Here is a 25915-nt window from a genome sequence, read left to right as displayed (position 1 = left end):
TGACATACGAATCAGTAGGCCGATTATCATATCCATCCCTTCATGCCCTAGTACATCCCAATCTGTAGCCACCCGCCTACCCTTGCAGGCTTGGACAAAGAAATGCCGTTTTTAAAAATTGCTGAACTATCCATTCTTCATTTTAGCAGGTGCCACAGATCATTCTTAAGCTGCTTTTACTTGGATCAATATATAGTGCAGCAAATATCCAAAATTCTCTTGTTTGGGAGATTTTTTAAACTCTTGTCATTTTCCTTTAAATAAATGTTAATAATTACATAGGCTTCAATAAACTATCTCTTTTTAGTAAGTGAGCAACTGCCATCATATTTTTACCAATTGATTACCTCATATTTGCTCTAAAATTTTCTGCATGGGCAGCCCGGATGGCTCAGTGGTTTGGCGCTGCCTTCAGCCCAGGGTGTGATCCTGGAGACTTGGGACTGAGTCCCACGTCAGGCTCCCTGCATGGAGCCTGCTTCTCCCTCTGCCTGTGTCTCTGCCTCTCTCTCTCTCTCTCTCTCTCTGTGTGTGTCTCTCATGAATAAATAAATAAAATCTTTAAAAAAAAAAAAAGTTTTCTGCAACTGGTATCATACCAAAAAAAAAAAAAAAGTCAGTATCATACCAGTCTGGTTTTTCATGGTCTTGAAAAAATGCTCTTGCTGCTTCATCTTGCTCTTAGAACCAATTGCTTGGTGGTGGGGGGAAGGTGCAAGCTCTTGACTACAAGAGTTATGCATGCATCTTCATCTTAAAATTATGTTTCTTTTGAAAAGGAGAGAAGGTTCTAGAGTAGAGTGTTACCTTGGCCCTTTATATCTTTTACTTGGCTCAGAAAACAAGAAAATAGAGCATTGCTAAGGTTGTCTTTATTATGTTGAAACTTACCGAGGCATTTCAGAAAGGGAGTCATGCTAGTTTTGTACACTGAGGTGGATCTGGAGGTTTGCAAGCCAGATCTGGCTCTGATCTGGTCTGAGAAATTCCTGGAAAGAGACAATGCCACCAGGGTTTAAGGTGACCATGTGGTCTTTCCTGTGGTGCTGTCCACCTACCCGCTCGGGAAAGTGTTAGGTGTGGAACTTCCAAAGCTAGCCACTCAGCACCCACCTTCTGTCTATACTCTGGCTATACCTGGGATGCAGAGCTGCTCCACCTGTTGCATTGTGTGGCTGATACATATGAGGAGACAAGACACACATTTATTTATTTATTTATTTATTTATTTATTTATTTATTTATTTATTGTGATTCATTTATTTTAATAACTTAGTGCTTAAATCCAAGATTGGCACCCATCCTAGAGGAAGCCTAAGTGACCTCCCTGCTGCCAAGTCTTTTTTTTTTTTTTTTTTTTTTTTTGTGGTAGCCTTTCCCAATCCACATCTGCTCCAAGCTGGAAAGCAGAGCCCCCAGAGATGAGCACCCTGGTGCCAGGAAGGCATGAGTCGTGGGAAAGGCCTGCATCAGAAAACCCAGCATCTTCTCACTAAAGCTAGGTGATCTGGGGTAAGCCGGGGAAGATTCCTCTGTCCCACCAGATATTGCCACATTTAGAATACTCCCAGACCTTGTATTGTCCAAGCCTGAGAGAGGTACCTGGTAGCCCAGCATGGTATAAAGAGAGTTCATTCATTCATTCTTTCACTCATTCATTCAAAAGACGTCTACAGACTGCTCCTGGCTGTGAGGTATGTTGCCAGGCACTGAGAGGGAATCAAGGCTGGGCTCTGGTTTGCCAGAAGCTTCCAGTTGAGCATTAGTGATGTAGTTGTATGTGAAAGAGAATACAAAGTGGAATGTGTTTAAATGCCATAAAAGACCCACAGAATGCTATGTAAGCACAGAGCAGAGACGAGTTCCAGCTGGGACACACATGTCAGGAAAGGCATTTTGGAGGAGACAGCATTTGAGGCACCCTCTGAAGAGCTGGCTGCATCTGTACACACAGAGATGACGTGGGAGCGAAGCGAGTAGGGCCAGCAAGGAGACACAGGAGGAGAAGTGTAGGGCAGGACTGCAGTATAGAACTAGCTCACCAGAAAGCGTGGCCATGAGACTGAACAACAAGGGGCATCTTCATAGCTCTATATACTTCCCAAAGCATTTTATCCTCCATTATTTTGTTTCAAACAAAATATGGACTTAAGTCTTAAGATTCCAATTACGTTTGTTTTCATGAGGTCTCAACTGAAGAAATAAGTTTAAACACTATACAATACTACAATAAGTAAGATATGAATGCTTTTACTAATGATTAGAAAGTGAAAAGTAGGGAGTATAGTATAATTCAATCAGGTGTATATACTACTTGATCAATGCCATGTTCCCCCTGCCCGAGCTTGATAAATAACAATATGAGAGCACTAACAACTCCTGGTTCTAACATTGGCTATCCAGGGCTCTCAGTGATTAGTTTTTAGAAAGACAGAGATATAACAAGAAGTTCATGTGGATGCCCACCTATGTAGGACAACTACTATAAATGGACCAGAAGCCCACCCCAACAGTGGCTGCCCCTGCAGAACTTGCAGCCTACCTAAGGATTGCTGAACCAGAGTTCTCACCCCACAAACTTGCCATGCTGCCATTAGGAGGCAGGATCTAACTCCCCCTTCCTGGAATCCAGGCAGGGCTTGGGACTCTCCTGGAACAAACGGAATGCAGCACAAGTGATGCCATGTGACCCCCAAGCTAGGCCATCAGTAGGGATACAGCTGGAACATGCAAGGAGCCTTGTGCTGCTACATGAAAAGTCTGAGGCTGCCATGCCTGCAGGAAGCCCAAGCTACATGAGGTGGTCAGGTGCAGACAGGCCCAGGTGATGTCCCAGCCGACAGCAGGAACCATCTGGTAGGTGGTTCCTGCTGCCAGCCATCAGGTCATCTCAGCCTGTGAACCTTCCTACCTGAGGTGACACAACACGGAACAGAAAGAAGCACTGCCTGTTGGGTCTCTTCTGAATCCCTGACCCATAGATTCTGTGATTAAGAGGCAGTGGCTGTCATCACTATGTTTTAGCATAATTTGGTTACACGGCAATATTATGTGGGATCTCAAGTTCATCGATAGTGGTTTATTTCTTTTAAAAAATCCAAAGTAAGTATGACAAAATGCTAACATTTGTTCACTTAGGACAGTGGTATATGAATAAGCTGTTCTTCAAAAACTTTTATATTTTTTAGCTGAAAAGTTTTAATGAAATATGTTTGTATTTGTAACATAAAATACAAATTGCTGAAATTTCCAGTAAATTTCTAAGTGCTGATGTTAAAAAACAAAGAAATTCCAAAAGACTCATATATAAGCCTATTTGTATTTTATTTTGTGCTCTTTTTAAAGATTTTTTAAAAAATATTTTATTTATTTATTCACAAGAGACACATAGAGAGAGGCAGAGACATAGGCAGAGGGAGAAGCAGGCTTCCTGCAGGGAGCCCGATGTGTGACTTGATCCCAGGACCCTGGGATCACGACCTGAGCCGAAGGCAGATGCTCAACCACTGAGCCACCCAGGTCCACCTTATTCTGTGCTCTTAAGGATTCAAAGATGGAGATGAAGATTTCTGTAAAGTGGCCCATAAGAGTCATGAGCACCTGTTGCTGGAATTGCTTGGATAATGGCTCCAAGCAGTAGTATTTCCATAATGGTTCCCCTTATACTTGAGTGGAAGAATTCCATAATAGCCTGGAAAATGTTAACATGCTGCAGCAACATTTTTACAAGATTTTTTGAAATGCTAATGGATTTTGGCCTCGTCGAGAAGGTTAAACAAGTAAACACAAGCATTTGAGGATCATTCGCCAATTCACTAAGTCAGCCATTGAGGTTCAGGCTGTTTACAAACTGAGTGTTAATGAAAAAGTAAAGAACAATGGAGAAAATGAAATTATCAATAAGAAAGTCTCCTAAGAGCATCCACATTCTAAGCAGGCACTTAGAAATATCAGCAATGGTGGAGATAATGAGATCCATGAGAGTTAACCTTAATTACATCAAGTAGATTGAATATTTTCTGCAGAGTTGTCTCCAGATTTTGGATCGTGGTTCCTGGAAGTATGCAGGAACCAGCAGAACATAGGCTGCCCCACTGTGCCCATCTGTTTGGATGTCCTTGGCCTCAGTAGACAGTATGCTGAGCAGGCTGAGGTGAGACAGAGGTACTGGGAAGGGACAGGATGAGCAGAACAGTGAAATATGAACTGGCGATCATGATAGCAGGGTCACTAGAATATGAATCATGTCCCTCCTCTAAACACAGATGATGCTTTGTGTGATACACAGGACCAGGAATGAGGGTTGAGCTCCACGGTCTCTGGAGACCTTGGTAAGAGCTGATGCTGTGAACTGTAGGGATGGAGACAGTATACTGGTTTGAGAGGAGAGTGAGGACGTGGGAGCAATTAGAGCAACAGTCCTTTCGGGAAATGTGCTTCCAGCGGGGAAATATGGGTACTCAGCTGTGGAGAGATTCAGACACATGGGAAGGTGTTCTAGAGATGAGAGACACTTGAGAAACCTTAAAAGTGGTGGGCAAAAAAATGCCAGTGAAGGACACAAGGAGACAGGGTGGTGGTGGTGGAGGAAGCCAGTGCCTGAGAAGTGGGCGAGACCAGAGCACAGGGGGAGACAGCCTTCCTGGGGGAGGGGTGTCAGGACAAAAGGATGGGAGCGGATACAGGTAAATTCTTATACTGGCAGGACACTCAAGAAGCTTCTTGTTTCAAGTCTTCTATGTCCAGGAAGTGGAGAGTGAGGGGATTTGCTAGGAGTGAAAGGCAAGAGTGGGTGTGGGGAGGGCAGCTGGAAGTTTGTAGAGAAGACAGACCATGGAGAAGGGGTCTCCAGAGTGAGAAAGCCAGGCAGCACCAGAGACCTCAGAACCGGTGAAAGTTGGAGCCTGTGGCTACAGTGGCACAGGGAAGAGGTCCGCATATCCTGCTCACAGGGCACCCCAGTGCCTAGGACGTGTCTGGTCCGCACTGGCCACTTCATAGATACCTCCTCCAAAACAGCATCGCAGAGGATGACAGGGCTTCCAGCATAACTTTGGGGGTGAAGCAGCTGGCCTGGACAGGGTCCTTGTGTAGAGCAGAGGAAGGTTCCATTACATTCGACAATCTGCTCACAGGCAGGTGAGGTCAATGTCAGACTGAGGTACCTGAACTTCATTTCATGGACAAAAGAGAGCCCCAATTGCTCTGTGAATAGATTTGTGCCATGACCAATATGCTGTGTGCATAAGACCCACCTGGTGTCATACACGTTGGGCTAGCTCTTTCTCAATTGTGGAGAAGGAGCCTCAAGAGTGAGGGAGGCCAAGCAGAAAGAACAATTGAGAAAGAACCTACATCAAGGAGCAGTACGCTGCATTTTTTATAAAGATTTATTTATTTATTCATGAGAGACATAGAGAGAGAGAAGCAAAGTCACAGGCTGAGGGAGAAGGAGGATCCCTGCAAGGAGCCCGAAGTGGGACTTGATCCCGGATCCCGGGGTCACGCCCTGGGCCAAAGGCAGAAGCTCAACCACTGAGCCACCCAGGCATCCTGTAAGCTGCATTTTTAAGAACTAAACCTCATATGAAGCTTTAACTTGAAAAGAGTCATGCTTTCGAGTGTAAGGTGAGCCAGTCATAATACTAATGAAAAAAACATGAGCTAAAGCCAACCTCTTTCTAGATCAAGTAGTTCTCAAAGTGTGGTCTTGGGACCCACAGCATCAGCAACACATGGGGAATTGGAAATGCAAATTCTCAGGCCCAACCCAGGCCGACTGACTCAGAAACTCTGGGGTGGGGCCCAGCAATCTCAGTTCTCACATACCTTCCAGGTGGTTCTAGACTTTGAGAACCACTGTTCTGGAGATAGGTGGGTAAGGACATGTCACTGGCTTGGGTGAGGCTGACCTCAGAAGGAACCCAGCTCATACTGGCCTATCTTCATAAGCTTTGGAGAACAGAAAAATAACTACTTCCATCATAAGGCTATTTTGATGCTAACACAATATATTTAAAGCACCCAGAACATAGCTAGCTACTGTTTTTATGACTAAACTAAAATTTGGTAATCAAAATAACCCAAAATAGTACATAATCTCAAACACCTAGGTGGTTCATGAGTCAAGTAAGGGAGGCTATCACATGGTTAAGAAAAAAAAAAAACTCTATTATGAAACAATATAAACAGGACAAAGCAAACTATAATATGGTCTCTAACACATATAAACAGATTAGCTATTAAATCAGGTTAGAATCAAACCTTAATTCCTGCTAAGTGGAGCAATCACCTTTTTGATTATTCAGAGCAAACAAGGCAAGGTCCAGCTTTGTTTTCTGATTTTGTGTTGGGTGAAGAAAAGTCCTCTTCTCACATTATGACAGTTTCCAGACTGAGTTTTCTTGATGCCAGAGGCTCATTCTCCCCAGGCTATTTTCTCTGAACAACCCCCTCTTTTCTGGAGGCTTTCATGTAAGCAACCAAGTAATTGTTTTGGTTAAGAAATTATGAATAGTGTTCTTTCTCTAGCTATAGGATTTCACAACCTCTAATAAGTGGGCCTTACTGAGAAAGAATCTAGTGCTTTTTCCTTTGCTGAAAACCTAGTCTCATTTGTATGCTTTAAGGTTGGCAGATTTGACTTGTTTCTCAGTGATCCCATCAAGTTGAACAAAACAACAGCAGTGAATTTGAACGATCGATGTGCATTCTGCTCACCAATTTTAAATGTAGTGTGATCACAATGTTAACTTGGCTTTACCTCTATTTTAGTGCTGCCTTTGGCAAAAGAATATCTCAATTAGTCAAGAAAAAAGGTAAGCAGCAGGACCTAGAAGGTCTCTCCTTTCAAGGCCTCTGCATAAGGCAGTCTCTGCTTTTCAACAACTGACTCTCCAGGCAAGGTTTACAAATATATGATTGAAATCACACAATATGCACACACTCATATCCTAGCCTCTCCTTTTAACTCTATATTGTATCTAAAGCATTTCCACATTATTGCTTTGTAAACATAGTTTTATCATCTCTGTCATCCTGTATCAAATGGATCCACTGTGTTTATTTAACCATATTCCCCTCTATTACATGACCAAGTTGTTCACAACTTTTCATTTTTTATACATCTCGTGAATTTCTTTTCCTGCTTGTAGTCCAGGTGACCAACTGTCCCAGCTTGCCAGGGACTCTGCCAGATGCAACACTGACAGTCCTAGGTCACAGGAAACCCCCTCAATGACAGGAAAACTGGACAGCCGGTCCCCCTAGGAAAGCCCAGCTGCAAGCAGTAGAAGAAAGTGAGGGCTGGAATGCAGAGCACAAGATTATGAGGGTAAACTCCACAGGAAAAGTGGGGGATTGAAGGCAGTTCTCTGCAAGGAAGTAGGGGGCAAAGGAGTCTAACGTGAAGCGGGGCAATATATGGCAGCAGGGCACCCACCTTATGCAGGTGTTTGGGAACAGACAGGCAAAAATCCAGTGAGCAGGACCCATCTAAGACTTCAGGACAGAGTCTGTTCAGGACCTAAGGATCTATGGGTCCCGGGATTGGACTCTCTCTGAACCCCTCTGAATCTCTAAGGCTCACTTGCCTCCTAATCCAGCCCGGTGGGAGTTCCAACTGCCTGATGGAGGCTTCCTCTCCCAGCTCTTGGCCTCCTGCCCTTGACCTGCGCCCCTGGCCTTCCACCACAGAGCTACCATGCTCCCTCTGTTGGGTAACCTAAAGCGTGAGCAAGTTAATGCCTGGGGAGGGAAACAGCATACTTGGAGGCAGGAACCACTGGATCGTCTTTCCCTTTTCTCCCTCCCTACTCTCTGTCTTTCCCTCCTTGGCCTGGTTCTTGGGGGCATGTGGCACATGGCTTAAAGGATGTAATGGTAAGGCCCAATGGTAAGGTGGCATACTCCCTTCCTTCCGCCCCCCCCCCACATCCCCCACTTATGTTCCTTGGCTGTCCTAAGGCATTAGGTAGCACTTATACAAACCCTTGCTGGGAAACTCAGATGAAGACAGTACCTCAATGAAGAACCAAAAGACAATGAAAGAGGACAAACTGAACAGGAAAGTAATGACGGGCCAAGCATTTGGTTTCTGGAAGAGCTGCAGATCTGCCCATTCATAGGACTTCAAGAACCTAGTTCTCCCAAAGATCTTGAATAATAACTGTTCCTTCTGTCTTCCTAAGTAGGAAGATTATATGATGTTGGAAGACAAAAGCAACACCTGGAATTCTATATCTGAGAGCACATAAAAGCATAATAAAAGCTGTGGATTAACTAAAAAGCAACATTGGGAATGCACTACTGGACTTGATCGATCTATTACATTTTAGTTGTATTGAACTATTACATTAGACTTTTGAGATGGAAACTGAGAGACACCTTCTATGTGACGTGTCCAGGAAAGGCCTTCCATCTGTGCCCCAGTGGTCTGCATCTGGGAACACAGCATCCCTAGGTGACCACTGAATCATCTCTGTCTTTCAGCAGTGCTGCCTCTGACCCCCACAGGTAGACAGCTTTGGAGGACATGTCAGGCCAGCTGTCATAGGAGATAAAGACACCTGCAGTATCAGGACACTTGAGACATATTTAATCTCTAAGGTGCAAATGTACTCATAGATTTACTTTAAATGATGCTCCGTGGTGTACTGAAATTTAATGGAGAGAAGCTGAACAAGCATTAGGAACAGCAAGTGCCCAACACCTTCCCAAGAAAATGTCTTCTATACGATCACATGCAGGGCTGACATTTCAAACTCTGAGTGAGTTTTAAGACATTTTTAGTTAGGTTGGTTGTTTTGATTAAAAAGTAAAATTTTAGATCTGAAAGGGATCCTGGGGAATATTTATCCTGTGTTTTTCCAAACATTATTTTAGAAGAACTCTAGATCCCCTCTTAGAAAACAAAGCAATCTTAACACCAAAATAAAACTGATAAAAGTAGAACTACCCTGCTGAAAGGAGTGGGTATGGCAAAGTCAAAGACTAGCAAAACACAGTTTGTGACAACCCAGGAGATTGCCCATCTAGATTTCTAGGTTCCAGGCCAATCCATTCAACAGGCTAATGGCTGGGGTGGTTTCCAAGGCATCTATTTTATAAGACCCCTGGCTTTCTTTGGCAAAGAGATATAAATGGGTTTTCATCTGTTTTGAGCCTTAAGGGAAGACGGTTGATTCTAGTCACTGGCTACACAGGATCCCTGTCTTATTTTACTGATTGATTTTAATTTATTGCTATTCCTATTTCATCCCATCCCCACAAAGAAATCATCCGGATGTGTTAAGGTGTATCTTTTTGTTCGTCTACACGTGGAGTCGGTATTGTTTTGTGTGCACATACTTTTAATTTTATGTAAATGGTCTTGTACCCTAGACCTCTCTCTGTTTCTCATTTTTTATTCTGCCCTATGCTTTATGGGCCATCCATGATGCTATGTGAACATCTAATCCATCATTTCTGATTACTGCATGGGGATATATCCACTACATTTCAGATTGCCTCCAACTCTCTGGAGTTGAGGCACCCTAATACCTGCCTCCTGATGGATGGATGGGTTTGAGAATTTCCTATGGGACTTATGCATAGGAGTGGAATTGCTGGGTCATAGGGGTCATAGTACATGTATGTGGACACCTGATTGACATCAATAGTTCCAGACTGTTCTGGAGAATAGCTGCAAATCCCCTCCAGTAGTTACCTGGCAAGTTACCAACACTTGGCATCGCTGGATTTTATAGTTTCTAACCAGCCTAATGCATGTAAAACGCTCTCTTGTTTGCATTTTTGTTTCTCTGATTACGAATGAATCTGCATTGCCTCTTATGCTTAATGGCCTTTTGAATCTACTTTCATGAAAACTGTCCATACCTTTGTCAGTTCTTCTACAAGACTTGTTACCTTTTTCTTGTTGATCTACAGAAGTCCCTTTTATATTCCAGAAACATCAGTTAATCTCTTGTTGGTTCAGACATCAAAAACATCTTTTCCAATTCTCCTTCCTACTGCTCCAGACATGAGACAAGTTACTTAATATCTCTGTACCTTACTTCTCTTTCCTACAAAACAGCACATGCCTCACAGGATGCATAAGGATTAAATGAGTTGACTATTTACTATGTTTTAATGTTCTCTGGTAATTAAATAAGAAAAATAATTCCAAGCAGGAAGGTGCATTAGTAACTATAAGGTTATATGTAGTATATTACTGAATGGCTTTGTGTCCCTATTGGGTATTAAGCTATTTTCATGGATTAAATTTTAGTGTCTACTCAATGTCAAGAGACTGAGTTGCTTAACACATAGAGCAATTTAGCCCAAATTCACCTCCACTCCAGCTTGAATCCCAATACTCATGATTACTGGCCCCTCCATCACTGTCGTGTGCTCATTTCATAGCTGGAGAGGTACTCTTGGTCTTTTCTCTCTGAGGCCATTTTCTCATGACAAGACAATCAAACTATGACATGATATAGCCATTGAAAACTGCCCAAAAATATGAGGCAAATTTGTCTTATTGACCCTACCAGAAAGTAGGCATAAGCCACACCAGTGCATTCTAACACAGCACCTTTAGAGAAGCTTTGCTGTCCAGATTTATTGGAGGATTTCTGGTGCTTGTGAAAGGCAACACGTGGTAGAGAGGGCTTCATGTTACCATGATGCTTTAGTTCTTCTCAAAATCCCTCACTCAAAAGGGGGCCAGGGAGGTAGTAGTGGGCAGAGCCATGTGCATGGCTCTGAGCGACCGTGGATAGTGACCACTCTCCCTGCAGAGCCACATGGGACCTAGGGAAGTGGTGGCTGTGAATGGGTGCCAGGCTGCCATCCCAACTGGCCAGAGAAGAAGCACATTCTACACTGGGGCTAGAGGGCTGCAGGGTGTACCTCTGGCTGTCCTTCACTCACCAATGACTCTCCCGGGCAGCAGCCTGCTCTCTGGGGACACAGAACGCAACGCACCAGTTCCAACGACAACCGCTCAAACTGTCACCTCCAACAGTGCTTCCTACTCCCAAATAACAGCAAATAAAACAGTCACAACTTCAATCAGGAAAGCTCTCCTTTACATAAATGCGAGTAAAAGCATTTTTTTTATTTTTTTAAAATTTTATTTATTTATTCATGAGACACAGAGAGAGAGATAGAGAGAGAAAGAGAGACGGGGGGAGAGATATCAGAGATATCTCTGCAGAGATACAGGCAGAGGGAGAGGGAGAAGCAGGCTCCAGCAGAGAGCCCAACGCGGGACTCGATCCCAGGTCTCCAGGATCAGGCCCTGGGCCAAACGTGGCACTAAACCGCTGAGCCCCCCGGGCTGCCCACATTTCTAGATGCTGTCAGGTTTTCTGCCCATGTCCTGTCTTAGGGAAGTTCAAAGCCCTACCTAGCCCAGTGGTTCTTACCTCTGCTCTGTGGCAGCGCATGGAGTCTGAGTCAGTCTGGGTCCTGCAACCCTAGACCAGACCAGGCACACTCAGGACTTGGAGGCGACATTTAGTAACAAAGAGCAAGAGGAGGGAATGAGTGTGGGCTTACGACCTCTCTAAGCATGCTGTCTTGAGTAGATCTCTGAGCCACCTAGACAGGGCTAGGGACTGTTAATTCCAGGTCATCACTAGAACAAGGTGCCTTGGGAAGTTTTGCTAAAGCTTATGGCTCTGACCTTGTATCCTGGATCTTTATTACTAAGCCCTAGCTATACCAGCTGCAGACAGTGGATCCCTGCCACATCCCTTAGTGCCGAGTCTTGGTGGCCTGCCCAACAAAAGCCTCCCTTGGACCTCGGTGTTTGCCATCCCCTCTAATTTCCAAACCCAAGCTGTTCTCTGTGCCAGTGTCCTAAATATCTATAATCAACAATACCACCAGCACCAGGCACTCGGCGCTTGTGAGGGGCCAGACAACGTGACAAGTGCTCTGCATGCATCATGTGTATAAGCCTCCCATCAGCTCTACACAACAGCTAGTATTCCCATTTCTAAGAATCCGAGCTGGAAAACAACTCTAAGCAATTTGCCCATCTTCACACCACTAATTATGTTGCTATGTTCTCATCCACTTATTTGCCTTAGGAGATAGGCCTCACTATGCCAGTTCAGATCTGAAGTTTGATCATTTCTTCACAGAATTTTGCAACCATAAATGGTCATTGTCTATTTACCTACAAAGGCAATCTTATGTGGTTTGGTAACACATTTGACTTGGTTTCGTTTAAAATCAAAATTCTTCTGTATGTGCCTTATACACATACATCCCAGATATGGGATCACAGTAATCTCATAGGGATGCTGCGTGGCTGACAAAAGATGGCCTCAGATAAATCTATCACATCACTATCAAGTTGCCGAGACACACAGAGATCAAGAACTTCTGTGGGGAAAGATCTTGGAACAATGTCCTTTACACTACAGGAACTCTGAGATTTCTTCCTTTATTTGACTTTTTAAAAATTGGTGCCACATTACTTTTAATTAGCTTCAACTTAATTTTCTCCCCTATCTTGGATATTTAGTATTTTTAATTATCCCTGTGACTTCCATATGAGTGTTTGCTTTGAAACATTCACTGGAGAACAATGAAAAGGAACCAGTTTCTCAGTAGATGTCTGCAAAACAATGCTTTTAGAAAATCATCTTCTTTGCTCCACACTCTTTTAATTCCCATAAATGCGCTACGATAAATGCGCTACGATCAATCTTCAGAAGGGGAGGTCCTGGCACTTACCCCTTCTGTTTATGTCTCCGGGGCATCAGCTTATGGCATCCCTCCCCAGGGGCTGGAGACACACATGCTGTCTTTCATCTTGTGCCGTGGGCCGCACAACGCTTCCAGTTGGCAGGAGCCCCGTGAAATCAGAGCCACCCTGTGCGTACATGGGACATAAGCAACAACTGAAAAAGGCGCCTGAGACATGAGACACTGTCAAGCCGAGAGGATGAGGAGAGCATCTAAGACAGGAGCTGTACTCTTGGAGGGGGCCCAGGCTGCTTTAGGTAAGCACTGTCCGGATACGCTCTCCAGGTCATGGATACTCTGACTTCTCTCAGGACGGCTGCAGTACCCTCAGCCTCCCTCCTTAGCTCATGAGCAGGTGGGCCGTCCTTCCAGAAACTCAGCAACACTACCAGCAAAAACTTTCAAAGCCATCGGATTTCATTGAGACCAAAGAGCCTCACGGGTCCCACTGCCTGAGAATCAGGGCTGGTAATCTGTTTCGTTTCCTTACCTGCCAAGGCCCTAGCTTCATCTGATTTCTATAAAGACCTTCCTTGAGTCTTCCAGGCACCATTGTGTACCATTTCTTAGAAAACCACCATTTTCAAAGCCTGCCTCTGTGCCTCATAAAGCATGCAGTAATGAAATAAACTTTCATTCCATATAAAATAAAATGGCATCCCATATGATGAGATACTAACTTAAGTCTTACAGGTGAAACTCTTTTTTCTGCATTATGAAGTCAAGAAAACTTAATTCTGTCTCAAAATACAACTGCTAAAATAGCTGCCAGCATCCCAACAAGAAAAAACTCTCTAATCATTTGTGTGAGGAGAGCAAGAGTGCTAGTTTGCTGTTATCTGCACCCAGGAAGAAGTGCATCTAACTACTCACATTATTTGAAGCTTCCAAAGTTTGTCTCTGAACTATTTTCTATAAAACAAAGTCTCCTACACCTTTTCTAAGGTTTTGTTACAAATAAACACAAGTTAACAAAACCCATAAAAGAAATGTTATATACCCCTAAAGAGATGCAACCTTGTCAGAATTACTTTAAAATACTTAAGTGTTTTAAACGTGTAAGCTCAATGTCAAGTTCAATGATTGAGTGTTGATGATCAGATAATTGAGGCCAAAAGGTGTGAGTATGGACAGGCTGATGAAGCTCTGGCTCATTTTTCCATATCACTGTTTCTACTTTTGGCCCCAGTGATCATTGTTAAAATGGAAATCCAGAGACCCACCACCTGCCACTTGGCCATCTCCCCTGCTCCTGCCCTACAGCAATGCTACAGAGAGTCACCTGCCTCCCAAGACAGGATTTGACAGCATAATAATCACCTTTGTTTCTGAAGTCCAGGCTTGCATCCACCCTGCCTCCCCCTGGGCGTTTTCATTGCACGGGTGGCCTATGGCATGGCCCACCTCAGAGGCTCCATGAGGCCCTAGGGTCTAAAGTCAATGTTAAAGAAGGCAGGATGCGTCATTGCTCCAGAGTGCAGGGACACTCATCCATCCCCTTCCCCACCCCTCTCCTCCTGTGTACAACACTCAGAGCACAGCATTCCCACCAGGAAGAAAGTTGCTCTGGGAAGGAATCCATCCTAATTCCCAGAAACTAACACCTCTAGGCTTTAAATTAGCTTCATTCCAAGATATGTTCCCACTCTTGTGTGGATGTGACAACCCTGATCTCAGGGTCAGGAATTAAATACATCAGGGACCTGATAATGAATTTGGTGGTAGAATGACAGAAGAATCTTGGAAATCCATTGACAATTGACTGCTTTACTCTGAAAGAGAAACAGAAATTCACAGATGTTACCCACTGTCCCCAGTCCCTCATAGTGATCTACAACGGGCTCTGAGTCTTGGATCAGCACTCTGTCCACTGCAGCATCTGCTTCACTGATGAATCAGAGACTACGGTCCCAGCTTTTAGAAAATATTCAACAATAATCACGATGCTCATTCCCTGACTTTCATTTTTAATTTCCCCAAACACTGTTTTTGAAGTTAAATTACTGAATCAATCTTACACTTTGCATGATGTGCTGCACAGAGCCCACACTATCTACAGAATTTAAATACGAGAATTTGTTAAAATTACATTTATTATTCACCTTCTTCTTGGCTCCTAAAGTTCACGCCTGTTTTTTTCTCTGTTACTATGCAAGTGCCAGCCTCAACGTTGTTTTGTTTTACTCCTAAAGAGTAAAAGCACAGAACAGTTAGAATGCAGCAGTCCTGGGAAAGCCAGGATGGATCTCTCACCCAGAGACCATGGCATTTCCATCATCTGTCATTCTAAAAAGTTGTATCAGGAATCTTAAGAAACTTTGCTCTTCCTCATAGACAAGAAACAAACTTCCTTCCTTGGCTGTGGTTCAAGAAAGGAAAAAATAAGGAAGAGTGTTAGAATGGCTTTACTTTGTTCCGAAAGGTAGGCAGTGTCTGCTCCCTCCGTGGCTTTGGAGAGCTCAGCACTTTGTCTTTGAACTGTTGAGAGCCAGGCCCCCGTGTGCCCCTCGCTGACCCAGGCCCCGCACACGTGCCCAGCTGCTCCTGGAGTGTGGCTAGGTTGAAGACACAGATGTGCCAGAAAGTGCCGGGACAGCTGAACACATAGCCCTTTCTGCACAGTAAACGTCAGCACATAACAATTATGGCCTAAACGAGCCAGCAGTTCTATTCCCTGGTTCTTTTCATGTTCCTGGTCATATCCGCCAGATTAGGATTCTGGGGACTACAGATCCCATGTGCAAATAGGAGACAGAGGTGCAGTCTGTTACTCCTCTGCTCCGGTGGGGGTTGCAGGGAAGAGGGCAGTTTCTGCAGGGCTGTGGCCACCGGAGGATTTGTCAGACCTCATGGGTGTGAAGGGGAGCCCCATACAATGCTACCTATGAAACAGCAAACACCAGGGAATAAAACTAGTGAAATTTATGTAAAATCATTACTGAAAACAATAAAACACTGCTTAGAGAAGCTGAATTATGCCTAGAAAAATGTAGCAATATATCAACCCACTGTATATCAATTCAAATTATAATTATTATAATATACTTATAAAATACACTAATATATAAAGTTAATAATATATAATAATAATAATTATCAATTCAAATTATATCAATATAGCACATTCAATATACCAAAATTGTTAAAATGTCCATTTTCTCCAAATTGAAACATAAAATGAATGTAAAAGAGAAAGAACGAGCAGGAGCCCTGTTGGGAAGAAGAACTTATTTTAATCTATGAAGGTCAATTTCAGGGTTGGCTTAACCAAAACCATAAAAGGGGTCAAATTTGTCACTCAATTCTTTTCTTACTGATTCACTAAATTGATCCACAAAAATTGTTACATAGCATGTAATTTCATCACAAATATTTACTGAACATGGTCTCTGCCCTCAAGAAACCTGCAGTCTGACAAGAGAGGCAGTGATGAACACAATCAGAGGGTGTGTGCTGGCGGGTAGGGGGCGAGTGGAAATTATGGAAGGTACTTCTCGAATAGGTAACTCCTAGCTGCATAAAAAATGGACTGGCCATGGGCACGTGGGTGGCTCAGTTGGTTAAGCATTTGACTCTTGATTTCAGTTCACGTCATGATCTCTCAGGATCATAAGATCAAGCCTTGCATCAGGCTCTGCACTCAGTGCAGAGTCTGTTTGAGATTCTTTACCCATTCTCTTCCACCCCCTCCAACCCTCCCTCTGCTTGCATTCTCACACTCTCTAAAAATAAATAAATAAATAAATGTTTGTTCAGTTTTTTTTTAAAGATGGGATGGCCATATGGAGAAAGAGGAAAGTTATTTTGGGAAAAGGAAACAGCATGTTCCAGAGCCTGGGGAAGGCAGCTGGACATGCCCTGGAGGGGTTGGTGCACTGGGTGCTGTAGAGGCCAGGGGCCTGTAGGGCTGTAGACACCCATGAACAGGGACAGGGTGGCCTTATGAGCAGATCAAGTGGCGGATTATCTTGAAAGAACAAGCTTCTTTACCACGTAACCAGGTACTGGCAACTTATAGGAAATATACTCAAATGTTTTATTAGTCAGGATAGACTCACTCTGAATTGCAACAAACAATCCCCGAATCTTAGTGGTTTCATACAAGAAAGTTTATTTCTCCTTAATTCCACATTCTCATGCAGATGAGCTGGAGGGGAGGATGGTGGGCACTCCTCGACCACCCCCCCAAACCCCCCACAGGCTTTCAGGAATGGACCTCCTCCATAAAAGACTTCACCACATTTTAGGGCTTCAGCTTTCTCTGCTGGCAGGTGAGGGAAGCAAGGAAGAGAGTGGGATTGCCAGAAGGAAGGTTATTCTGGCTTGCAGGCCTGGCAGTGTCATATATTACTTCTCCCATCTTCACGGACCAGAACTCTGTCTGATGACCTATCAGCTGCAAGGAAAGCTGGGAAATAGACCTAGCTCTGGCTCAGGGAGGAAAAATGCAGGGCATTCTCTGCCCTAAGGGCAAATTAGTGCCCAAGATACGTGTTTGCTTGATTTTAATATTTAAGGCAAATTTATTAGTGATGTATTTTGCTAGACTAGAGCTCAGTCTAGCAAGGTCAGATCTGGTACACCACTTATTCCCTCTCTCCTTCCCTAACCCTACCCAGCTCAGGAGTCTTTACAAGTTAACAGAAACCAATATTTTTGCACATCGCTTATGGCCAGGCACAATGACAGGCACTTGGATGCAGCTGTCTGACCAATCAGTGTGGTCGGTGTTATTACTCCTGTTCTAGAGCTGAGGACACCAAGGCTGAGGCAGGTTCTGTGAAGTTGGAATACAGAGGAGTTGACATTTAGGCCCAGATCCATCAAATCCCAAAGATACACCAAAAAGTATAGATATCACTGTCATATCTGTTGGATATCCCACTCGGTTGTGACCCTGCCTCTGCCCCGAGCTACACTCTCGGTTTGCCAAAATTCACAGGGAGTGTGGTTTAGCTGTGGGCACCAAACTCCAATCAACTGCAGGATTTCACGGTCAGCTGCCCATCTCTGGATGGCTTCAAGCTTTCTGTAGGTAAACAGCAGCATTTCACCAGATAAAATCTGGGACTCCTGCCTTCAGGTAAAGGGGTGATGCTTCTGATCCAAGGTCTGCAAGGAATGTGTTTGGAGGAACTGACACTTGCTTCAACCACACATAAAACAGTTTCACTCATGATATTCTCATCATGCTCCTCATAAAGAAACACCCAGCATGTCCCCATGTATTGCTCACGGACCGCCTGCATGGGCTTTACATGCTTGTGAAAAATAAAGATGCCCAAACCCCACCTCAATCTTTTGATTCCAACTCTCTGTGGGTGGGTCCCAGGAATGCACACCAACAAGTACTCCAGAGGGCATTTAATAAATGGCTATAGAGAAAATGGTAACAAAGATGAGAGAGTAAGAAAATGAAACATCCTGTTCCTCATATATTTGTCTTCCATTCCTCCGTGTCTTCCAAGGCTGAGGTCAAGGTCAGTACCCATTCTGCTTTGATTTATCCTCAATCAGAAGAAGGCACCACTTCACCACACCTATCACACCTCACCTCAGATATGATGAAAAATAAGATTCAGCATAAAATATAATTTGTGGTGAATTACTACTGCTTCAGGAAGTGAGGGAAAACCACATACCTCTGATAAAAATAAAAAGACAACAATGACAGATTCAGCTGTTGTTGATTCACCCAGGAAGTTTGGAAAGGAGAAAGTGAGTCCAAATCAGTACTGTCCCCCAGCTCAGAGGAAGCAAAGGAAAATCCTCTCTCGTTTCCCAAAGAGATCAACCACCGGGGAGCTTACAATCCACAAACACTAAACACGCAACAAATGAGAGATTTATAACACCAAAGGTTTCAGATAGTGTAAGGGCCAAGAAACAAAATAAAGAGTAATCATATGTGAAATACTTAAAGAGATTAAAAAATGAGCAATAATGAGAGACTACCAATAAATGGCCAGGCATATTTGATATATAACAAATATAACTTTGATAAATGAGAATGATAATTGTTGAAATACGAAGTTCAATGGGTGGATTAAAGAGCTGAGCTGATAATGCTGAGTACGGAGGCAATATTCTGGAAGGTAGGTCTGAAAAAACATCTCAACTATACATATAGATATGGAAGTGGAAAATATGAGGGAGATGTTAAGGGTCATGAAGGATAGCAAAAGAAGGTCCAACTTATGTTGAATTAAGGAAAGAACGGAACAGGGAAATGAAACACGGAAGAGATAATGGCTGAGAATTCCCCAAAATTCAGTTAAAAGAAATACAATAATTGGTTCTTTCAATGACTATTTTTCAGGTGCCCTTTATATGCCAGATGCCTTTTTTTTTATTTTTTATTTTTTTATTTTTTTTATTTTTTTATGCCAGATGCCTTTTAGAGGCAATGTGCAATCAATCTGGGCCAATATAAGAAGTAGCCACTTAGATACAACCTGAACAAAAAGGATGCTGAGACTGACAGCATATTTCTCCAAAGCAAAATGAAAGCTGTAAGATAGAACTAACATCTTCAGGCGGCTCAGGGAAAATAATTGGCAACATAGAACTATTTTCCTAGCAAAACCATCTTTCAAGAATAATGGGGAATAACAGCTGACTTGGTCGGTGGAGCATGTGAATCTTGATCTCAGGGTTGTGGGTTTGAGTTCCATGTAGAGTGTAGAGTTATTTCTTAAAAATAAAATCTTTTTTTTAAAAAAAGAATAACAAGGAAACAAAGACATTTCCATATAAACAAAAACCGAGAACATGTACCACCTAGAGATACGCACCAAAATTTTAAAGATTTGTGTCAAAGGAAGGGGGAAAGGAGATACTGTATGAAATGATAAGCAGATAAAGTGTCAATATAAACCCAAGCTTATATGCTCTACACAAAGACCACAAATTAAGAATAAAAAAGGAAAGACCTAGAATATTGCCTAAGAATGCCTGTAATACAAGGGGTGAGTGGCTGAGTCAAAGTGTTGAAAGCTCCTAAATTGTTGAGAAGGTTGCAGTATTAAATTCAGGCTCTGTTAAGTAAACATAGTAAAATGTCAAGGGTAGCCACTAAAAGAACTGCAATAAAGGATTACATTCCAAACAAATAAAGGAAGGAACAAAATAGAGTAAGAAAAACAAATTGAAAAATCATTTTTTAAAGGGAGGAAAAGAAGCATAGAAAGAACAAGACAAAGAAAAATAATATGATACAACAAGCTCAAACATACCAATTAATACAATAAATGTAAAGAGACTGTGCATACCAGTTAAAAACCAAAAACCAGTTAAAATCAAGCTATATGCATTTTATAAGATACATCTAAACTCTTAGAACATGGGAAATTTGAAAGTAACAGATAACAAAAGATACAACAGGCAAATATTAACTAAAAGAAAGCTGAGACAAAATAGACAGTAAGACAATATACATCATGGATTTTAGATAGAGTCCCTACACACTAGAAAAAGGTTCAATTCACTATGCAGGTTACAAGCAAAATCTAAATTTGTAAATACACGCATCCAATAAAATTGCTCCATGTATGTAACTTTTTAAGTCTGCTGGAAATACAGGGAGGAACTGACAAATCCACCAACATAATGGCAAATCTCAATACTTGTTAATTAATCTTGACAGACCAAGCAAATGGAAAGTTAATTAGAATCTAAGCTATTTTAACAGCACATGTGACAAGCTTCAAATATGGGATATCTGTAAACCCTGTCCCTGATCGCTAAAGACTGTACATTCTTCCAGAGCATGTAAGGAACGTCTATTAAAAATTGACCTCTTAAAAGCCAAAAAGCAAACTTCAGTAAAGTCCCAAGAAGCAGTGTCACACAGACCATGTTCTCTGACCATACCAAATTTAAATTGGAAGTTAACGATTAAAAAGATAAAAACATCATGGGCCAAGATGAAATAATAATGAAAATTACAAATGCTGAGAATGGAATAAAAAGTAAAACCTGCATTTCAAAACTTGTCGGATATGGTCAAAAAAGAACATAGAAGGAAATCTATAGCTTTACATATTTATACGAAGAAAGAAGAAAGGCTGAAAATAACTAAGCATGCCTCGAACTTCTGTGGAGAGAAGCATACCAAAAGTCAATCCAGAAAACAAGAACAAATCATAAAGAGGAGAAATTAATGAAATAAAAACGAACAGTGACATATGTGGGTCTTCAAAATAATAATAAAACAGATGTCCTATGGGTGATGTTGATTCAGCAAGAACCAAGGGAGGCCCAAATAATAGAAACACCACTGTGCAGAAACAAGATCTTTCTAAAGCAACCAGAGCAAATCAGAGACTGAGCCCAGATTAAAAGTTGGGCCTGGAGAGACTTTCTCCAGTACCCACAGCAGTGCAATTCCATGCTTGACAAAGTCAGAGGACAGGATGCTGGTGGCACTGATGTCTGTGGGATGACCTACGGGGTTGGCCTTATGTCGTGGGACAGAGGCGTGAGAAGCAAAGCAGAGACATGTGAAGCCCCACAAAGCAACCACCACTCTCTCCAGCGTGGCACCTACTTCCCTCAACTGGACTGTCCTTTTATTGTGGGGGAAAAGGAAAAACAAGAGTTATTTGAACTATTTTTAAAAGGTGCTCTGAAGCCCAGTTCAGTGAGACACTAAAGAGAATCTCTTTTTCTTTCCTTTTTTCCCTCCATTTACAGCATACAAGCAAACATTGAAAAGTCCTAGCATCAATTTCAGAAATTTACTCCCTAGGCAATGAACTGGAATATTCGAGTGGTGGGGGCTCAGACTTTTCTTCATTCTATCATGCTTTATTGCGACCAGTATCTGACAAGCAGACAAGGCTGATTCAGAAGTTAGAAAGTCTGCCCTGAGGGAGTTGCATATAGATGAAAACTCTACTGCCTTGCCTTGAGCAAGAGAAATAAGTGAGGGGGCTGGATTGAAACAGCCCTGCACTTGGCACTGATTTCTGATTTCACTCCTTGGAGCTGTTTCACTTTGTAAGATGGAAAGATAGTGGGTGAGGCTCAAGTGCCTATCCTACAATGTTCACATCAAGAGGAGTCATTCCTATCCGCTGGTCTGGCTGATTATGGCTGATTGTGTTCCTGATTTGCCACAAAATGAAATATAATGGCAGGCTGGCCAGAGGAATGAAGTAAATATGAAGGTTCCATGGGATTCCCTGCAGCTTCTAAAGCGTGAGTGGTTATGTTGCGTGGACTTGTCCGGAAGACTTCGATCACTGCATGGAGGAGAGGAGAATTATTTACACTTGTGATCCTTAGATCTCTACCCAACTGGGCCACTTAAAAGGTCTGGGACTCTGGTAGATCCTTCCACATCTCCTGACTCAGGTATCTCTTCTACAAAACCAGGACCATGATATCTCCCCACAGTGGTGCAAAGATGAAGCATAGTAGTCATACGGAGACATTCTGGAATCTGGTCTGCCCTTCCACCTTCAAAACTCTCACGATTCACCCCCCTTCCACGATTAGTGTGTTAAACTTTGTGTCTGTAAAAGTGCATTGGGAACAGTGTTAACCAAAGACAGAAGTAAAGTCCCTTTAATCCTGACAGAATGTGGAAAAACAAAACTAAATGGATCATATTTAAAACCAAAGACGGTAAAATATTAGCCAAGCAGAACTCTGAGAGAAAAGGAGTTGCTCTGAATGGCTGAACTTCCTGAATGGGATGGGGATGGGTCCTTTTAGGAATCAAAACATTAAAAACAAACCAAAAGAAGCAAATAATTTGGGACCAAAAAAAAAAAAAAAAAACCCTCTCCAATATACTGCAACAATTTGCTGGTTGTCTTAGAGAGTGCATGCTGAATATCATTCTACTTTTCCTTGAAAATTTTTGTCGTTGCTCTGAGCCCCCTGAGCAGCCATCCAGCTATAACACTGATGACACTGCAGGACTGTAAAGGGCTTAATCCAACCTCTAATTTTACAGATGAGAAAGCTAAGCTCAGAGAAGTTAAGTGATGTACCCAAGGCACACAGCTAGCTGCAGACGGTGCCACAGCAGGTCTCCTGACCTTCCACTTTCCACATTGCCTCTTGGGAGCCAATGACCTTCATAAGACCCCCTGGCCCTCCTTGAAATAACCTCCAGAACCCCAGAATGTTTCTCAAGTATTTGGGCATTAACTCCACAGATTTCTATGTCTGTCTTCTCCGATGTGCAGGGATCACGTTTGCTCACAGAAACCCCACTTGAGTGTGCATTTTGCTTTGAAGGCTCATTTTATTCTTCATTTGAGGTTTAAATGCCCTCAAAAACCAGGTGCCTTCTCTCCAGAGTCCTATCTTCCAGTTTACCTGGGAAGTAAGTGCTAAGCAGCTACGCTAGATGGAATACAGGCTGCCATCAAACAGTTGTTGCTCTTGGGAAGTACCAGTGATAATGCTCTGTCCTATGGAAGTCCACCCTCGGGCCATTTCATCTATGAAATCCCTAAGGACACGATCGCCCTAGTTCATGAGGCAGTCCTCATCATTACTCACAGATTAAGTAGAAATTAAAGTACCCAGAACACCACACACACGTTGCCTGGATGGGCTGCCATGGGTTGTTATATCTCAACAGTACTTAGCATTGGACCATACCCACAGGGCACCATAGAACCTCCAAGACCTCAAAGATCTAGAATCCCAGCACCAGAGACATGAGGTCACCTTTAACAGTGACAGTTTTTAGAAATTACTCTGATCTATGGTCGCCCACCAAGTTCAAGGAGAGTGCTCATTCCTGCCGCCACCCAGCCTCGGTGGGGAGGCAGTCCCCACAGTTGAGCTACAAAGATGAAGATGCAAACTGTCATCGCAGCCCAGCATGGGGGCACCTAACCGCCAATGCCCACTGCCTGCCCCAACACACCCAAGGAGATGCGGGGCGGCCACCCCCAGGAAGGGGGCGGGGGTCTGCCTGTAAGGCTCCTAGCCACTTCTGCTACCTTCCTATAGTTTACTGGGGCGGGGGGGGGGGGGGAGGAGATTAAAACTCTTAATTGAAAACCTCAGCGTTCCCAACGTCTCTCAGGCGTTGCTCTTTGCCCCAACGCAGTTTTTTTTACCAAAATCGTGCCCACGGACAGCCTCGACCTCTGTCCCCCGTGCATTTCCGATCATCATTTGGGCAACCAGAGGACAGACCGTTCGCCCTTCCTTGATCCCCTTGACCACCACAAGCCAGTCCGGCCGGGCCCAAGCGAGTGGCGGGCCCCAGAGGCTGCGGGTCGCCTCCCCCCCGCCCCCCCTCCGCGAGTCCGCCCATAATTTCCCACTTTGTGCACGAACCGGGCCCGGCGACAACCTGCGCGGGACGGGACGGGGCGGGGCGGGGCGGGGCGCTCGGGTCCCGCGGATGCTCGCGCCGCATCCCCGACCTCCGCGTCGGCGCCCAGCTCTCGTGCACCCCGACACCGAAGCATCTGTCCCGCCACCTCGCGGGCCGGCGGAGGGGAATCCGCGACGGGCCCGTCGGAGCGCGGGGGGCAGCGGGGCCCCGTCGCGTCCCGTCCCGTCCCGTCCCGTCCCGTCCCGTCCCGCCCGGGCGCGCCCCGCCCCCGCCCCCGCCCCCGGGCCCCCCGCGCGCGGCCCGCGGCGCCCTCACCTCGCTGACGATGGTGGAGCGGGCCTGGGCGTAGCGCCAGCCGCCCCGGCACGGCACGAGCGGCGCCGAGCGGTTGGGGAAGGCGGCGAGCGGGTCCGCGCAGCTGAGCGCGCCCGCCGCGGCGCTGGCGTTGGCCGCCTCCAGGAGGTAGCGCCGGCAGCTGCGGGCGCCGCGGGGCTCGGGGGGCGCCGTGCGGTTCCACTCCTCCTCGGGGCTCCAGCCGCAGCGCTCGGCCAGCGCGGCGGCGCTCGGCCCGCGGCACCAGAAGCGCTCGGGCTGGCTGCCCAGGAAGACCACGCCGACGAAGAGGAAGGCGAAGGTGACGCCCGTCAGGCACAGCAGCAGGAACACGCGCCGCTGGAAGCGCCCGAACTCGCCGGCCCTCTGCAGCGCCTCGTCGAAGGAGGGCATGGTGCGCGCGGCCGGCCGCCGCCGGGCCCGACTCCGAGTGAGCGCGGGCCCCGCCGGCCGCCGCCTCCCCTCCCCTCCCCCGCCGCTCCCCGCCCCCGCCCCCGCCACCCCGGCCCCGCGCTCCCGCCTCGCGCCCCTGGGCGCCGCGCCAGCCGCCGCCCGCCCTCCCGCCCCCCCGCCCCGGGGCCCCCGCGCCCCGCGCGCCCCGCGCGCCCCCCGCGCCCCCCGCGCCCCCCGCGCCCCCCGCGACGCGCTCCCCGGGGACCCGGCGGCGGGGTCGGGGTGGGCGGCGCGGCCTGGCTCAGCGCCACCAAGCGCCGGCCACCCGGCCCGGACTGCGAGTGACGGGCACAGCCTCCGGCCTGGCGCGCAGCTCCATTCGGTCCCTGCCAGCAGCCTGCTCTGCGCTCGGCCGGGGCGCGCCCCGCGGGGGGGGGGGGGGGAAGTGCCAGGGGCACCCGCTGCGCTCTGGGCTCCGCGGCCGCGGAGGGGTCCCCTGGGGGGGCGGGGGACCTGCGCTCCGGGCCCCGCGCCTCGACCCCGGGAGACCCCCGAGCCCTCCTGCCCTCGGTGCGTGGAGGCCACTTGGCTACCCCATGGCCCGGCTGGACCCAGGCAGGATTCGATTTTGGTCACATCTCAGGGATTGCCCAACTTTTTTTAAAAAGGCGTCTGGGCAATCTACAGAGTCGAAGCGTCTTGTTCAGATTCCTCAAGTTTAAAGTGGAACTAGACCTCAGGCCGGACACACGTTTCCTTAGCCAGGCCCCTCCGACCTATTCTCTCGGCCTGAAATCACCCGGAAAGGGTGCTTAGTTGTTTGAACGTTGTTTTTAACTTCTTTATTCGCTCCCAGAGATCCGAATTGCTGTGTCCACACTGGCTTCTGGCGTTCCGGCTTCTGCTCCGGTTCCTTTGGGCTGCTGTGTCCGCTGCGTGCTAGGGCTTCCCCAGCTTGCGGGCCACCCCCCAGGCTGCAGCCTTTGGCGGCGGGGCCGCTCCGCTCTGCGGTCAGCCGTCTCCCTGCCCTGGCCTAGTCTCTTATCTTGCCATGTGTCTTCTGAGAATTTCTCTAGCTCTTCTCCCCAGAACCCCACCCCATCCTCAAAAAAGGCTTTGTACCCTCAGCTTGTT

The 25915-nt window shown here is 45.5% G+C and overlaps 1 protein-coding gene across 2 annotated transcripts in view; it reads right to left on the bottom strand.

The window, feature by feature from the left end:
- SLC22A3 (solute carrier family 22 member 3) overlaps positions 1–24827 on the bottom strand; it is an 88598-nt gene extending 63771 nt beyond the window's left edge. The window contains exon 1 of one of the 2 annotated variants that reach the window (XM_077899202.1): positions 24371–24827. In XM_077899202.1, the coding sequence (XP_077755328.1) occupies positions 24371–24781 (411 nt within the window). In that variant the 5' untranslated portion in view covers positions 24782–24827. The remainder of the gene's footprint in view (positions 1–24370) is intronic. The other variant, XM_077899196.1, reaches the window with a different exon arrangement.
- Between the last annotated feature and the right edge of the window lie 1088 nt (positions 24828–25915).

This window comes from Canis aureus, chromosome 1 (assembly GCF_053574225.1).
Source record: "Canis aureus isolate CA01 chromosome 1, VMU_Caureus_v.1.0, whole genome shotgun sequence".
Lineage (NCBI taxonomy): Eukaryota > Metazoa > Chordata > Mammalia > Carnivora > Canidae > Canis > Canis aureus.
This window is presented reverse-complemented; position numbering and strand designations above follow the sequence as displayed.